Source organism: Mycteria americana, chromosome 19 (assembly GCF_035582795.1).
Source record: "Mycteria americana isolate JAX WOST 10 ecotype Jacksonville Zoo and Gardens chromosome 19, USCA_MyAme_1.0, whole genome shotgun sequence".
Taxonomy (NCBI): domain Eukaryota; kingdom Metazoa; phylum Chordata; class Aves; order Ciconiiformes; family Ciconiidae; genus Mycteria; species Mycteria americana.
The window spans coordinates 7,163,126-7,178,568 of record NC_134383.1 but is presented as its reverse complement, the minus strand read 5'-3'; the positions used below and the strand labels follow the sequence as shown (position 1 = coordinate 7,178,568).

The window sequence follows — 15,443 nt, the reverse complement described above, 5'->3', positions numbered from 1 at the left end:
GCATTAGTGGTAAGTCAGCCTTCCCAGCTGGGCGCTCGGCGTGACACCTGCAGGCTGGTGATCCCTTAGGGAGGCAAGCAGAGCTCCTTAGGAGACTGTGTGCATGCTGCAGGAGTGCTGAGTGCTCAAGATACTTTTTTTTTTTTTTTTTTTAATGAAAAATAAAAAAAAAATCCACCCCTAGACATCAGGAGTTGGAAACCTGAACAGAAACTACTAGAACGGAACATAATCCTTTTAAATGGTCTAAAAAGTTGGCTTTTAGCAGCAAACGTGGGTTGAGAGCGCTACCTGGTGGAAGCACTTCTGCAGAAGACTCGATGTTATGCCTAGGGTTTTACCAGTCCTTAGACACACTCGAAAGTTTAAATGTGTCCTTCTCTCCCCTCCCCAATCTGCTCTGTACGTAAATCTCAGCCACACGGGTGCTACTCGGGGTAGGCTGTCAGAGAAGACTGGAGTCTTCTCCTCTTTTTCTTAAAGCGGTGGGAGGAGAAGTAAGGGTGTGGAGTTGAGAAATGCTATTGCTTCTACACACTGAGTTCTCTTTTGACCTTTTTGGTAAAACACCCAGCTGATAACTTCTCTGCTCGCCGTGATCTTGAGAGTGTTACTAAAGGAAACGTCCTTGTTGGCTGGCAAAGCACAGCACTGCTTTTGGCACGTTTTAGGCCAAACCAAGCGGGGAGGTGGTATGTCAGTTCTTGGGGATGCTCCTTGAGGCCATGAGTTCTGATCTCTGCTATTCCCTTACCCACCAAACCTGAATCTTTTGGGGTGGATTTAATAATTGACAGTCCTTTTGACAATTAATGTACTGTGCAGAAAATCTGTTGAGCTGCCACAGACACCTTAGTTCAGATGTGAATCTGTCTACTGGACTTCAGAAGAGTTGAGATTTTTGCTTGCCAAGTCATCCTAGCTGTTCTTAGGGCCAAAGGCACAATACAACTTCAGTGTTAGGGGCATTAACAGATGACTTCTCATCATGCGTGTACAAGTGGGGATGAAAAGTGAGCACGGAGGTGGGGGGGGTCACATGGAGGTGTGTGAAAGCCTGTCTGATTCTTGTCCTAGTCTGGATGTGGCAACAGTGTCTCTGACAGTGCTCAGCAGATGAAAAGCTTGATGCCCGCTGCTTTTAGCACATGTATGTGGTAGGAGAGGTTTTGCTTGTATTGAAACGTAGCATGGCATGTGGTTTGCACGGCAGCCTTTGCAAGGTCCCCCGTCCCATCTGCATTGCTCTGGAACCGCAGGAATTCCTGGTGCCAAGCAGATGGTAAAGAACAGTGAAGGGGTGGGTTGCTCAGCTGGCTGGTGGGACCTGTCTTACAAGGACGAGCGTTTAGCTGGAGAGGCTGAATGAGTGTTAATAAGTAAACCTGGCTTGTAAAGTGAAGATTTGGGAGTAGGTGAGACAAAGATTTTGAGAGAGAGCTATAACGCGAGCCTTAATACCCGGCAGCCCCTCTGTGCTCACGCAAAAGGCTTCTGGGCCCGACAGACAGGTGTACACAGTAGGAAGAACCCCATGGCAGGTTGTGTCCTACAGGCTCCGCAGGAGAGTGGGGCTGGCCTGTCCTCCAAAGAGAGGCCTGTTAGGTTGGTTTTATTACTGGCAGCAGTTCTAAAGAGCGTAACGCTTACTGGTTGAAAAGACTGCTAGAAGTCCTTCTTAGAATGTTAAAAACGTATGAAATGAGCCTCCTTTAATCATCTTTTTGCTATTAATTAACTATGAACAATATTACTGCGGTGCCTGGAGTCCCTCCTGGCCAGCTCTAAAGGCCAAGGTGGCCTGTGCCATCTGTTAGTCCTAACTTCATCTGCCCTGTGCCTTCTGTGCAAGTGCCAAGCTATTTCTCCTTGTGTTGTCATGCTGGGTGAGGAGAAAGGGAGACTAAAAAAGCCCAGGCTGGGTTATTTTTTGTTATGAAGCAGTCATGGCCACAGGTGTAACTGAACAGATAAGCAGTGGCATGGGCTTATGGTGAGGAATTTTGCAGGAGCCTTGGCATATGAATACAAAGTCACCTCCTCCTTTGTCTTTAGAGATACCTGCCAGCATCCTTTCAAAGCATGGCTCTAAACTGGCTTTTCCCTTTTTTTTAATATACTGGTAATTAATGAAGCAGAGGCAAAAATACACACAAACACAACAGAATAGTTTTTAACCTGGTTTGATTAATGCTGTCAAGTTGTACATCTGAGTGTGAGCTCAGTGGGACTGTTGCTTTTGTTTAATACCACAAGACACCTCAGTCTGGATTGTTGCATTACAGTACAAATAAAAAACAGAAACAAAACCACATCTGCATCATACAAGGTGAGAAGAATATGAGAATTCTAAATATTTACAGAGAAGGGCAAGTGGGGAAACCACAAAAAATATTTACATAAAAATACATGAGCTTGTCGGCATATACATTTTACACCAGTTCACAAAAAAAGACACTATATAAATTAAAGTGAAGGGAACTCCAAAGGTAACCCAAGACTTTCTGGGATGTTTCTCTCATGCGGCTCAGGGAAAGAAAAATCAAGTCTTCTACAGCAGGAAAATGAACTGCAAAACAACCCTTTTCTCCCCCCACCCTCCCCATAACTGGACGAGGCAAGACTCTGCACACAAAGGTACTATGTTGTATGTTTGTTGAAACCAGACCATGCCTTTCAACACTGCATTTCTGTAGCACGAGGCTCTGGGAAAAGAGATGCATGCCTAAGCCGCCTTTAACAAAAGCAAGTAAAACAATTTCTCACCCAGATTTCCTAACATGTAACATGTCACTTCAGTCAATGCCCTGTCAACGTACTGATGAATGGCAGAGTACATGTGAGGTTCTGTCCCTTTCTGGGGTTAAAGAGGAACAGTATGTTTTCAAGTTGGTTTTGGTTTTGTGTAGCAACTTACTACCACTGTGCAATCCTTAGTGACCCCCCCTTCAAATGATAAGCATAACCCAAAGATCTCTGGAAAGACATAGGCACAAAGTTGTGGGTGTTTTGCCATGTATGCATATAGATTTCACCTGATAAGACTCTTTAAAAATCAGAAATGAATGCTTTACTTAAGACTTCATAGGGGCTGGGTCCTCCTTACTCACCGAACATCTGCACTCCCCCTTCGCCAAGGAAGGTCTCCTGTGGGTTGCATGTTCCACTCCAAAGCGGAGGTGGAAATCCAGAGTTGGAGTATGCTATTGGACCCTAACTCTTGCATGCACTACGGAGAAACTCGGCTGAAAACTTAGGAAGTCGCAACTTAAGATGCAGATAGCTTGCGGCAAGTATAAGGGAATTATTTAAGAACATAGCTGCTTGTCCTCTTGCTGGAGATAAGGTTAGGCAAAAAATTACTTCATCTGAACAGAACTGGACTTGCAGTAGAGTATTATTTGTGTTGCCGTCCCCTTGCTCTCTCCCACTTCTCTGCTAGGATGCTAAGAACTGAACTACCAACTTACCTCCAGATCATCCACCTTACTTAAGACATCTGGTGAACCTCCCTTCCTTGCTCTGACGCACAATGCCCTTTTTAATCTCCGCTATGATTTTTGGAAAGATAGAGCTGGATGTTTTGACTTTACTGTGAATCAGTTAATGAGGATGTAAAACTCTAAGGACCCTCAGATTAACCACAGTGCAAGAGCAGAACTGCATAGTTCACTATATGGCTTTGCGTGGGGTGGATGCGGGGGTGACTGCTGAATCGTACGAGATGTTTCAGCCATGGGCAGCAGCAACACCAAAAGAAAGGTGCTCATCTGTATTATTGTCTGGGAAAAGCTGGTGCCTTAACCTTGCTTTTTTTTGGTGTGTGTATTTGTGGCTCAACACTGGTGTACAGAAGTTAGTTTAGTTGAAGCACACATGGACGTGGCTGGGAAGATGCTGCGTGTTAAGTTTTCTACTGTATGTGTGTGGCTTTTTTCTTTTTTTTTTTTTTTTTAATGGAGACCTTCTCGTTCTCAAGGGGAAGGCTGTTTGTAGCAGCCATCTCGGTGTATGGGTGTGCACTTCTAGAAGCTCTTCTTGAAAGGTGCAGAAAGCTTTTGTTTCCCACGGGATGAGAGGGTGCTTAGCACCTGGCACTTCATACAGTGCGGTGAGCTGAAGAGCCCAGGCTCAGGCAGTAGTAGCACAGGACTGTAAGGAACAGAAGTCGTCCAGGGATGGCACTTGGTCTCTAGAGGGAGACAGTGGCTTTGAGCAGGAAAATCCAGAGAGGCATTTACAATTAGTGGGAGCTGGGTTCAGCCCCCTCATAGTAGAAGGATAGTCCTGGTTAACATAAGGCCAAAACGGAGGTTAGGAGGGTTGCTGCGGGGGGTAGGAGTGGGGAGTTAAGGCTTTCATGGAGAGAGAGAGGTTTGACCTACAGCTCTCATTACCTGAATCCCAAATAGCCTGAACCAAACACATTGTCCCTGCTTCAACTGGAGACCTCGGCAGGTAACTGGCAGCTGTGGGGGGACTGTGCTACAACGGTTAAGGACTGGTACTAGTCCTAATACAATACACACCTCTATTGAGAGAGCACGTACTTAAACTGGACTCCTTGGCGAGCTTGCACAGAGGAATCTGGACAGGTCAGCCTTTCCAAGGGGTTAGCTAGCAACGTAGACAGGGTGGCCCACAATGTGGCTCACCTAATGGCCCCTTTCTATGTATTTTTGTTAAGTTTTCCTTAAAAGAAAACATTACAAAAAGCATTCCCTTGCAAAAAACCCAATCCCTCTACCTGATAATTGCTCACAAGGAGATTGTGGTAACCTGGATCACAGTGCTGCTTTTTTTTATCTTTTTTTTTTTTCCTCCTGACTGCCAGGTTTATTTCTGTAACATGTAAGAACAATCCTTCTAAACAAAATGCTTAAAACGAGAGCATTGCACAATAAAATAGGACCATAAGGTAGTGTTACTGAAACAGCCCCAGACAAGGCTACAAGGTTAAAAGAAGCAAACAGCTAAAGACTAGTTAGCTACTAGAAGCAGATTTTCCTTATGATTTAAAAGCCCCAAAATAGCCATGAAACTTTTTTCAAAAAACCATCTAAGTTCCCTTTAACTTTCACAGCTGCATGCTAACTGCAGGACCTCCAGGTTTTTAATAAAACATTAGAGATTCAAAATGGGTAGAGAAGTTCTTCAACCACACAGAAACAGGAATGGCCTTGGAATTGATCAGGGAACATTTAAAAACGCCTAAATCTCAAGTATTGCTTGCAAGCCCTGTCTAATGAAATGGATGTGCTTTATTTATAAGGTGGGGTTGTAGTAAGTCCTGGGAAGTCTGAGAGGCTGCATGTGAAATGCTGCCTGGCTTCTTTTACAAGACGGAAAGCTTTTCAATACCTAGGACAACGTTATTGGTGTATTACAGAGAGTGCACTGGCCTTCTGTCCCTACGGCTAACTGAATACTGGTATGAGCTACGCTTGCGATACGGGAGGCAATACTATTTCACAGCGCACAGACAGCACGTAACTACTCTGTATGTGCCACGACTTCACAGGGATCCCCTTGCCAACACAGAACTTGAAGGTTACAGAAAGCCGTGTCCTGTAGACCTTCAGTTTAAGGTCAGTAGGAGCATTCCCTGATCTAAGAGCTGCAGGATCTGGCCCAGGGCAAATAGCTGGTCATGCAGATAGCTTGGCACTTACACAGTCATTCCCAGCTGGTAAGTTGGGCTCCAATTTACAAGCTGGACATAATGCTATAGAGATTTTTTTTTAAATAGTATTTTTTTGTAGAGAGATGATACTGTCTGGCCAGCCACAACATGGCATTAAATTGTCTGGACTGTAGATAGCCTAGCAGTAAAGAGGAATTGGCATGAAATGGGTGTGCTGTTCCCAACTGTGTGTGTATTGTTTGGTGTATTTTTGTGTTGTGTGGTGTTTTTATTTATTTATTTATTTCTCTTTTGGTATGAGAAATGCAAACCTGCCCTACTTGGCTTCCATAGCTGGCCTCTGCTTACAATAGAGAAATTGAAAGTAATTTGATTTCTTGTAGTCAGAAGCAGCTTGTTAAGCAAGCAATTTAAAAAGTGTGCTGTATTTTGAACGTGCTTCAGAGCCCATTTCGCAGGCTTGAAGTCAAAACAGGCTCCCACCCGCTTCAAAGCAACTGAAGTGGATCCGCTATGCCTAAACAATAATTTTAAAGGGAGAGGCAGGACCTCGGCATTTATCAAGAAGAAAATACTTGGGAAGTCTTTCCCCCCGCCCAGCTTTTTAGCCCGCTGTTGCTGCGTACCCTCAGAGGGAGCAGAACAGTGGTTCTTCCAAGGCGTGTTGTGGGGAGACCCTTCCTTGGAAGCCTAGCAGTGGGATGGGCGACTGACGACACAGGGGGCTGACAGGGAGAACAGCTGCATGCACAGGCCATCATGCACAGGACCATGGAGGCGTGGTGAGGGAGTGGTGGTAACTGCCACTGTCAAATCTGGGGAAGGAAAAACTTCTCCTTCCCTGCCCCAACAGCATCTCTTTCAGCTCTGCCCGGCCTCTCTGGCAACAACTGTGTGCCAACAGCCTGCCCTATCGTTCCAGTTGTCTCAAAACTACATGAAAAAGCTATATCTCTACTACATAAAAACAGTGAGTGGTGGGCTGGTAGGGGTGGGGCTGAAGGTGGGTTTGCTTTGCTCATTGGGGCAGGGTTGGGGTATTTTTTTTCCGTCGCTGAAAAAATAAAACAGTCCGCTGTCCAGCAGAGGCTGCTTAGACTCTATCCCTCCTTCCCCCCACACCAGCTCACTCCACGTGGACCTCTGTTTCAGGCCTCTGCAAACACAGCTCCGTCGGGAGGAAGGCTCCCTGGCCAAGGGCCGTGGCATAAGTTCTACTGTGCACATGGGTAAAACTGGGGGGCACAAACCCCCCTCCTCCAACATAGCCCCCTCTTTGGTGCTGAGGCATGGTATGGTAATCCTCCAAATTATCGTACTGGGACACCACAGTCATAGTGCTTTGGCGTTTCCCAAGGGTTTGGTATGGGTAGAGGAGGGCAGAGTCCCTCTCCATGGTTTCGGGGTGCTGCATTCTGAGGCTGTGGCTCCGTTCGGGCTTGGGCGGCGGTGCCATGGGAGAGGCGGCGTGCTCCTCGTCTTTATAGCAGTCTCTGGAGTGTTTCTCCATGGATGTGGTCGGTCTGGCTCGAGACCTCTCCAAATCTGGCCTGTCCTCTGCCAACCTCACCTCCTTGTGGTTCAGTCTCAGGGTCTCCTGGTTTGCCGGGATGTACTTCCCGCCCGAGTGCTGGTAACTGATGGGCTCGGAGGGCTCTGGGCCACCTTTGGGCCTGTAGTCGGGATAAGGGGGCCCGTTTTTGGATTCGGAAGGCTGCCTATGGCTTGCTTCCTGCTGCAAGTGCGTCCTGTGTTCGTTTGCATTGCAGCCTGGCTCATGCAGCTTCCTGTTCCGGATGCTGCTCTGCTTCTGGGGAAGGGACGGCTTCTCCGACTGCCCGTTCCCATAGGCCCCGTGGTAGTGGGCTCTGTCCAGCTCTGGCTCGGGGTGCTGCATGTAGTAACGTTCGTCCCCCTCGGGCGTAGCTGCTTTGGCCGGGTACCTCCCCTCCTTCCCTTCTGCCACGGTGAGGAGGCCAGTTTTCCCAGGATCTGATTTGCTGCGCAAGTGAATCACATCCAGTCCTCCCAGTTCCTCCTGCAGCAGTGGGGCCACGTTATCGTACTGGGACATCACCGGCCCTTTCACTTTCTGGCGCGTGCGGCTCTCCCGGCGAATGGACTGCATGCGGTACTTCTCCATGTCCTCGAGGTCCCACGACATGTACATGTGCTTGATGTCCGGGGCAGGAGGCACATCTCTGCTGATGAAGCTGTGCTCTTTGCCTGCCAGGTGGCTGATGAGGCCACCCCGAGGGTAGGCAGATAAGCTGGGATAGCGGTACAGGCCTTTGCTTTGCAGCCGGGAGGCGTACGATGCAAAGTCTCGGCTGGGCAGGGGGTGGAAAGGCCTGACCCGCACGGTGCTGTAGGGGTCCAGGTCGTAAAAGCTCCCATCAGCAGTGGTGTAATAAGAGGATCCAGAAGAGCTGGAATAAGGACTGTACCGGTAATGCACCCGCCCGTTCTCAAAGTAAGGCTGCAGCTGAGTTACGTGGTAGTCGGAGTGGGGCTGATACGGCTTGTACTGATAGAGGGGCCGCGGGCAGTACACTGGCTCGTCGTCCGGAGGTACCTCGGTCCGTGAAATGGGAACGGAGCGGATAGCAGAGGCAGCAGGGGTGGGGACGTGCAGCGACTGAACCCTTCGGATAGTGGGGTAGGGCGGAGCATCCTCGGCGTAGCTGGCGTTACGCAGGCCCGTCGGGCTCACGGAGGACACAAACTCTGTCCGGCTGCGAGGCTTGGAGTGGAGAGCTGAGGTGCTCTTCCCTTGGTTTGTGTAGGTGTTGTAGCGAGTGCCCGCAGAAGTGGGTGTCTCTGACCGGGGAGGGTAGGCTTGGTGCTGGTCAGGCTTGCTGTGGTAGGAGATGTGAGGAGGAACGCTCTCGGGCCTGTACTGATGGATGGAAGCCGGCTTGTGGTGCAGGTAGTTGTCTGGCCCAGAGGACTCGGGGATGCTCTCTGGCTTGGGATGTGGCACGTACACGGACTGTAGGGAAGCGTGCTTGGGTGGGGGAGGTGGTGGTGGTGGCAGCAGGGCTTCCTCCACAGAGGAGGCCAGCATGGAGGAAGACAGGAAGGCGTGATAATTGGAGTTGTTGATGGTGTCGGTGTTGTTTGAGTGCATGGCGGCAGCAATTTTGCTCTCCAGCGTTCTCACAGGCGGGACGGGGGGCGTAAAGCTGTAGGAGGAGTGAGTAGGGACAGACTCGGACCGCAGGTGCAGCGGGGGAGCCCTCGTAGTCTCCCGAGGCTTCTCCAAATGGCTCTGGTGGCCCGTGGGCACAGAAGAAGAGCAGCGGGTGGTAGAACTGCTTTCTGGGACGAAAACAGGAGCAGGCTCAGGTGGCTTTTCAGGTGCAGTTGTGCCCCATACCTATAGGGAAGAAACCAGGAGAAGTTAGAGGCAAGCATCTTCTCCACCCTCCCCCAAAATCTGTAGTGAAAGTATCACAGATGCTTGTGCGGACTAGTTCCATGTAAGTTTTTCTTTTTTCTGTGCCTGGTTTCTGTTTGCTGGGGAGAGCTAGTACTGCTCGCTGTAGAAGGAGAGATGTGTGGGTTCCCTTTTGCAGCGAGGCCAGCGCGGTGCCTCTGGGAGATTTTGGGACCTGTCACAAATGGCAGCCGAGGGGCTTGTGAGGGCTCTCTGCAAATATCAAACTGGAGAAAGGGGAGGAGGTGGCTGTCTCTTTAGAGCAACAGTTTAAAACTTTTACACAGTGGCCCACAGTGTTTTGTTAGGTGGCCTGCTTACAAATGTACTTGTCTTAATGAAAATATACCTGGAGTTAAACTCCTCGTGCCCTGCTGAGCAGATCAAGTAGTATAATACAGCAGAAATCCCTTCCTTAAACGTGGCTACGGTGCTTAAGACAGGCTGCAGGCGTGCATGTTTCATGGGCAGCAGGCAGTTTGGATTTCTGAGTGAACGCTTCCATGTCTAACTCGCACCAGGAATCTGACGCGCTTTATTAAAGAGGACGTTGGAAGAGAATCTTGTCAGCCTCAGGGAAGAGAGGATGCAGAAATTCCTACTTGTTCCTGAGCACTTCTACACTAGCATTCCCTGTATTGGTCACTCCAGCAGATACTTGTTCTCCTGAAAACCAAGGAGAGCAGGTATATCAGGATGTTCCCTTGTGCTCACTGAGGAAATTCTGCGCTGCTTTCCTGTAAGGCTGCGTCTGTCGTATGTGTGTAACTTCCGGTAACCTGTGAATCCCCTGCCGCTTGCCATTTGGATTTGGACCGACTCTCCCAGAGCTCAGCCTCCTACAATTACAGGTTAGCTGTGCGCGGACACTGTGCTTGCAAATACACGCGAGGCTGGGGGCACATCCACGTACCTGACTGGAACTACTCGATGCTTTCGCAGAGGCCGCTGGCACTTGTCCCGTTGCTGACTGGTGATCTTGCCTCTGCGACGGGGCTGGCTGGCTGGTGGTGAGCGTGCGCTGCGCCGCTGTACCGGTGACGTCCGCCTGAGCTGGGGCTGGACCTGCTGGCCCACGGTTAGGCTCAGTTGCTGTTGTCTGGATGGTTGTTAAATACGGCATTGAAGCCGGGGTGCTTTTCTCCCCGGCAGTTACGACAGGAGGAGACTGAAGTTTGTCATCAGCTGTGCAGATAGGAACGTGGTGCTTGTCCCCAGACATGCATGTGCGGAGGTGGGGCTTATCTACAGGCAAGTCTGCTGTGGGTGGTTCCCAGTCAGGCAGTGCACCGGGGGTATGGTGGTGTGTGTGCTCCCAGTCCCCAGCATGGGAGGGGAAGTGATCTTTGTCCCCCGGTTTACCAGGATGGAAGCTGGACTGCTCCTGCTCTGCATCTCTGCTAGCAGGCATGTCCCCAGGCATGCCAGTGTGGAGAGGTGGGGGGTCCCGGTTTCCAGGTGCACCTGGTGGGTGGTTCTGCTCCCCGGGTGTGCTGCTACCTTGGAAATCCTGCTCTACTGGTGCACCAGTCTGGAAGTGAAGTCGGTTCTCGGGCAGACCGGTATACAGGTGGAGCTTGTCTGGAGCACCAGCAGAGAGATGGAGCTTTTCTAGAGCTGTGCCAGCTTCAGTCTCTCCATAATTTGTGCTTTCAGAATGAGCATCTCCTGGCCTTTTCTGAGACTGAGCGGATGCTTGCTGTGCGGACTCGGCTAACGCTAGGGCTAGCATGCGCGCTGCATTTTTCGGAGGAGGAGGAGGGATAAGAGACACAGAACTGACTGGAACAGGATCCTGGGGGGAGTCGAGGGCAACTGCTCCTAATGGGGGGAAAATTGAGAGAGAGAGTGATTTTATGTTACCCAATAAGGAGAGTGACCTAACCTTAATGACTCTTATAAAAAAATAGATGCTTTCCACACTTTCACAGTGGCAATTCCTTCTGATGCGAAACACTCTTATCTTCTGTCTCGCATGCAAATGCTGCTCAATAGCAGAGCAGTTCATCACAAAAAGGAAAAAACACAAGAGATTGTCTAAAGGCTCCTCTTGCATTTCTAGAGAGGTAGGAAGTAGGTGGCAGAGAATGAGATACCCTTACACAATTTTGATCATAAGGTTTTAGGCGAACAGGTCCCTTCTTCGAGTGTCGGCAGATTTCTAATTAAAAAAAAAAAAAGTCTTAGATGGTCTATTGGCTGAAATGATTTAGAAGGGCATGCTATAGATTTTCACGTATGACAGGATGGGGAAAAAAAATAGTGGTATACAAAGTATTATGGAAAATTATCTGAGATTTGGGTGATGTAGAGGGAGAAGGCAGAGGTTAAGACCTTACTGATCTGCACAGCCCTGCAAGACACTTGTGATCAGAACTGACGGGCAATCCCCTCTCCTAAAAGGCACGCAGAGGAGGGTGTTTTTGAGAGCAGGTCCCCGTTGGAACTTAAAGAAAGAATGGAGGAAAATGCACTGTACCTGGCTGTGTGTGTCCAGTGGGTACAGTCTTATTCTGACTGCTTGACATTGGTCTCTCCCCTTCTTCTGGCAACTCGGGTTTGCCAGCAGCCACTAGCTGGGCATGCTGTAGCTCTTGGTGGGCTCCTTCCCCTGCTCCTGTTTCACTGTTTTTCAGGGGCAAGGACATCTGGGTTGGGGACCTGTTTGTGATATCAGTGATGCCAATCCCTTTGCTCCAGCTGGAAGCAGAGGAGTTTCTGGATGTGATGGGCACTCCTCCAATCGCTTCTGACATGCGGCTGGGCAGTGCAAAGGAGACAGGTTCTGATGTAGTCAGCGGCGGAGATTTGATGGGCTTTCGCCCCATCTTGGGTGAGAAGGCATGGGGTTTGCAGGCCTTCTCTTCGGTTGGGCTCAGGTCCAGAGTAAAGAAGGGACTCATCTTCTCTTGGAAAGGGGAGACTGGCTCAGAGCTCGTGGCACTGCCTGGTGTCTGGGACTGGCTGCCTGATTCTAAATCCTTCTTTAGTAGGCTTGGCTTCTCCTTATTCATGCCAACTGACTCCAGCAGGGAGGCACTGCTATCCAGGCACTCGGACTCTGCTTGAGGCGGGCTGCACTGAAAAGACATTGGGTCAAAATCCAGGCTAGCGACTCCGATATCTGGTGGGCTCAGGTCAACATCTTCAGCAGATCGAGGAGAAATCAGGGCAGGAACGTGGATGAGCCCCTCGTCCCCATCACTGTCGTTGTCGTGGGGAAGGTTGTCGTAAGAATTGCAGCGATTCATGTTTCCCAAGAGCTCTCCATTGAAGGAAGCAGACAATGCGTCGCTACTGGACCTAGGTCGTCTGGGCCGAAACAGTTTAGATTCACCTAGGAACAAGTAGATAGGTACGGATTAGTGTCAAAATCTTATTGTCCAGGAGATCGTGGTTCGGTGTTGTTTTTAAAGTAGTCTTAAGGTGGTGTGCAAGATATGCTCACCTGGTGAACTCTGAACACCAAAGTCATGTAGTTAGCAGTAACTGTTAATTACGTTTGCTCAAGCTCTTTTACAGCAGTTGTCAGGTCCGGTCTAGTCTGAAACTAAGCTGTGTGCAAAAGCAAAACTAGTTTAAGTGTGCTGTAGACCTAAGGCTTTCTCGGAAAGCATTTTCCTTCCCGATGCCATCTTTTCCACCTTAGAAGGAGAACAAAGACCTGAAGAGCGTTCCTCTGCGATACCCATCTGTGTTGGGCAGCGGTAAGCTTCTTCATTAATTAACAAGTCCAGCTTTTAGAGAAGGGGTGGAAAATCAGCTCTGCTGAATATCTGCAGTCAGTAATGTCAAAGGGCCCTTTTTAACCCACACCCCTTAAAAGCGCAGGTACAATTTTGTCTTACCATCAACAGCATGCAGAGAGGTAAGCGATTCTTCGCTTTTAGCTGAGCGAAGAGTCCCGCTGTCTCCTCGTCCACCTAAGGAAATGCAACCGAGACAGTGAGAAGCTGAATTATAAAAGTGGTTTATATTTGGCTATGGGATGGTGGCAGGAAAAACACAAATGGGTTTGTAGCAACAGTACCACTGTCCTGAGAGTAACAGTTGTGCTTTTTTATTTTGGGGTTGGGTTTTTTTGGTTTTGTTTTTACTCCAAAGCCCTTAAAGAAAATCTTTATCCTGTTCCACTGTTAATATGCTTTGCTGTCTAAGACAGATGTAGTCCTGTTTTGCAGGGGCAACTGGCCTACAGAGGTCCCTTTCAACCCATGCTTCTATACTACCGGGCAAGAGGCAATGACAAGAGAGAGAATCAATTTTTGATACTCATTTTACAGCCTGGGGAAAAGTAACCTACCAAAATAGTAACTGCTGCAGATGGACAGGTTGGGAAACAACTCCCCACATCATCCTGCTGCAGACTCTGTCTGGATGTACCTGTGATAATTGGTTGGCTCCCACCAGCAAACCAAACCCCTTAAAAATGGGGAAGAAAGGAACACTTACACAACTTGTTTTGTGAGTACTAAACAAGTACGACTTCAGTGCTCCAAGGAGACAGTCTTAAAGGGCATTTATATAATGCGTTTATTATACTGAAGACTACGAGGGTTGTAATTTGAAAATGGCACCAGGAAGAAGATGGGATAAAAGTCCTCACTGGCCCATGTTTAGGGATTTGTGGTGTGTTTTACCGCAAAAACATGTTGTTGCTATTTTTAAATCTGGAAAGAGATGGTAAGCTCTATCTGGAAAGGGCTGAGAATTCAGAGTCTACATACATCGGATGCAGCTGCAAAAGGTGGCTGGATGCCTTCTCTAGTTACGCTGGTATAGCTTTCAGGGTGAATGTGTGTGTGGAAAAGTGCCTTTACCTAGTTTAATTGTGTGTCTTTTGAGAGCAGCAAAGGGAGCCCAAACTGTACTCTTATTTCATAGTACATTCTTATTTCATAGAGTGTCGGAAGGAATTATTCTGAGACTTATTATAGCGGTGCCTATATACTGTCTTTCAAAAGCTACTCCGAGAAAAGCGTTAGAGGTGTGTGCTCTAGCAGGTTTGGCTCTTGAGCTAAAGGGAGATCCATTTAGGAAAGGCAGCAGTTAACTGGAGGTGTTATGCATGGCTTGAACGCTAGAAGGAGATAGAAGCACACTGTAAATGTGAATTCTGCATTGCTGAAAAACCCAGGTTTTTGGAAACTGGATTTGCGCCCTTACCTGCCAGGGCTATGGCTTTCATTTCCGAGGGCTCACTGGGATTGCGCTGTAGTTTGCGTTTGGACACGGATGAGGATTTTCCCAGGTTGAAGAAAGAACGCCAACTGCCAACTGGCGATTTCTTCATCTTGCTGGGCGGTCTTTTCCTGGAGTGAGAAAATTGAGCAAATTGTCAGAGGGGGAAGCTGCATTTAGGTCCTGCTACTGGTTGGTTGTTAGCAGCACTATCTGGTTTCTGCTGAAACAAAGCTCAGAAACTCGGTCTCTTTTAAATAGCCGAGGATGTTTTCATTCTTATAGCTTAGCCTGAAAGTCTTGCTGGGTAAAATCCACCAACCTATGCAAAATGGGTGCAATGCAGGTGAGCAGAGGCTCCGTACTTGTACAGGACAGCAGCTAAGGGATGGCTTTTATTTAGCTGGCAGATGCACCAGTTCTCTGAGGAACTGTGCAGCCATAAAAGGTATTCAAAAGCACCTCTCGCTCATGCTGTAAAATCATGTTCACCTCCTCCCACTGCCATATTTAATGTCTAGTGTCATCAAGTCTGTCCAGCTGCTCCACTTTGAGGGGAACCTGGATTTGTTACAGGCAGTTAGTCCTGAAATCTGGAAAACCCCAACATTTCCAGGTTTTCACCCTGTTTACATTTCTGTGTGCATGACTAGTACAGGCATCTACATGCATCACGTACAACACGGTGTTATACGTTTAATGATAACCCTGCTAAAAAGGAGGGAGCGGCACAGAAGTTACATGGCTAAACTTAGTCCACCAGACAATTGATGTACGCTGAATCCTCAGAGTCCAAAGCAGGTGGAAAACTGGCTACAGCACTTTATGTACGACTAGCGTAAGTCAGTATCGGCAAGTTTTTGCTCTAATAAAAAAAAAAAAAACCCCACCCAAACAAACCCACACTGGAAAGGAAACTCGTCTCTACCTTTCCGATGGAAAGTCTATGACCGTGTGGAATTTCCCCTGTAAAGCTGCAGGGCCTTCTCCCACTTCTATGTATTTGCTGTCTGCCACGATGGGAGAGTTGATCTGGGCTTGCGTCCGTGCCTGTGCCTCCTCCAGCGTGAGCAGCTTTGTGGAAGGAGAGGACACCAACAGAGACTTGGGCCGTGATAAAGAACTGTGCCCTGTAAGGGGAAACCGCAGGCAACAGGGAGAATCAGAAAACAGCAGTGC

At 48.5% G+C, this 15,443-nt stretch overlaps 1 protein-coding gene across 11 annotated transcripts in view; it reads right to left on the bottom strand.

Annotated features, from left to right (window-relative positions):
• Positions 1–2,167: 2,167 nt before the first annotated feature.
• ARHGAP32 (Rho GTPase activating protein 32) overlaps positions 2,168–15,443 on the bottom strand; it is a 263,478-nt gene continuing 250,202 nt past the window's right edge. For all 11 annotated transcript variants that reach the window (XM_075521301.1, XM_075521303.1, XM_075521295.1 and 8 more), the window contains 6 exons: positions 15,193–15,394; positions 14,250–14,395; positions 12,932–13,006; positions 11,563–12,420; positions 9,997–10,904; positions 2,168–9,023 (listed from right to left, as the gene is read on the bottom strand). In XM_075521301.1, the coding sequence (XP_075377416.1) occupies positions 6,771–9,023; positions 9,997–10,904; positions 11,563–12,420; positions 12,932–13,006; positions 14,250–14,395; positions 15,193–15,394 (4,442 nt within the window). In that variant the 3' untranslated portion in view covers positions 2,168–6,770. The remainder of the gene's footprint in view (positions 9,024–9,996; positions 10,905–11,562; positions 12,421–12,931; positions 13,007–14,249; positions 14,396–15,192; positions 15,395–15,443) is intronic.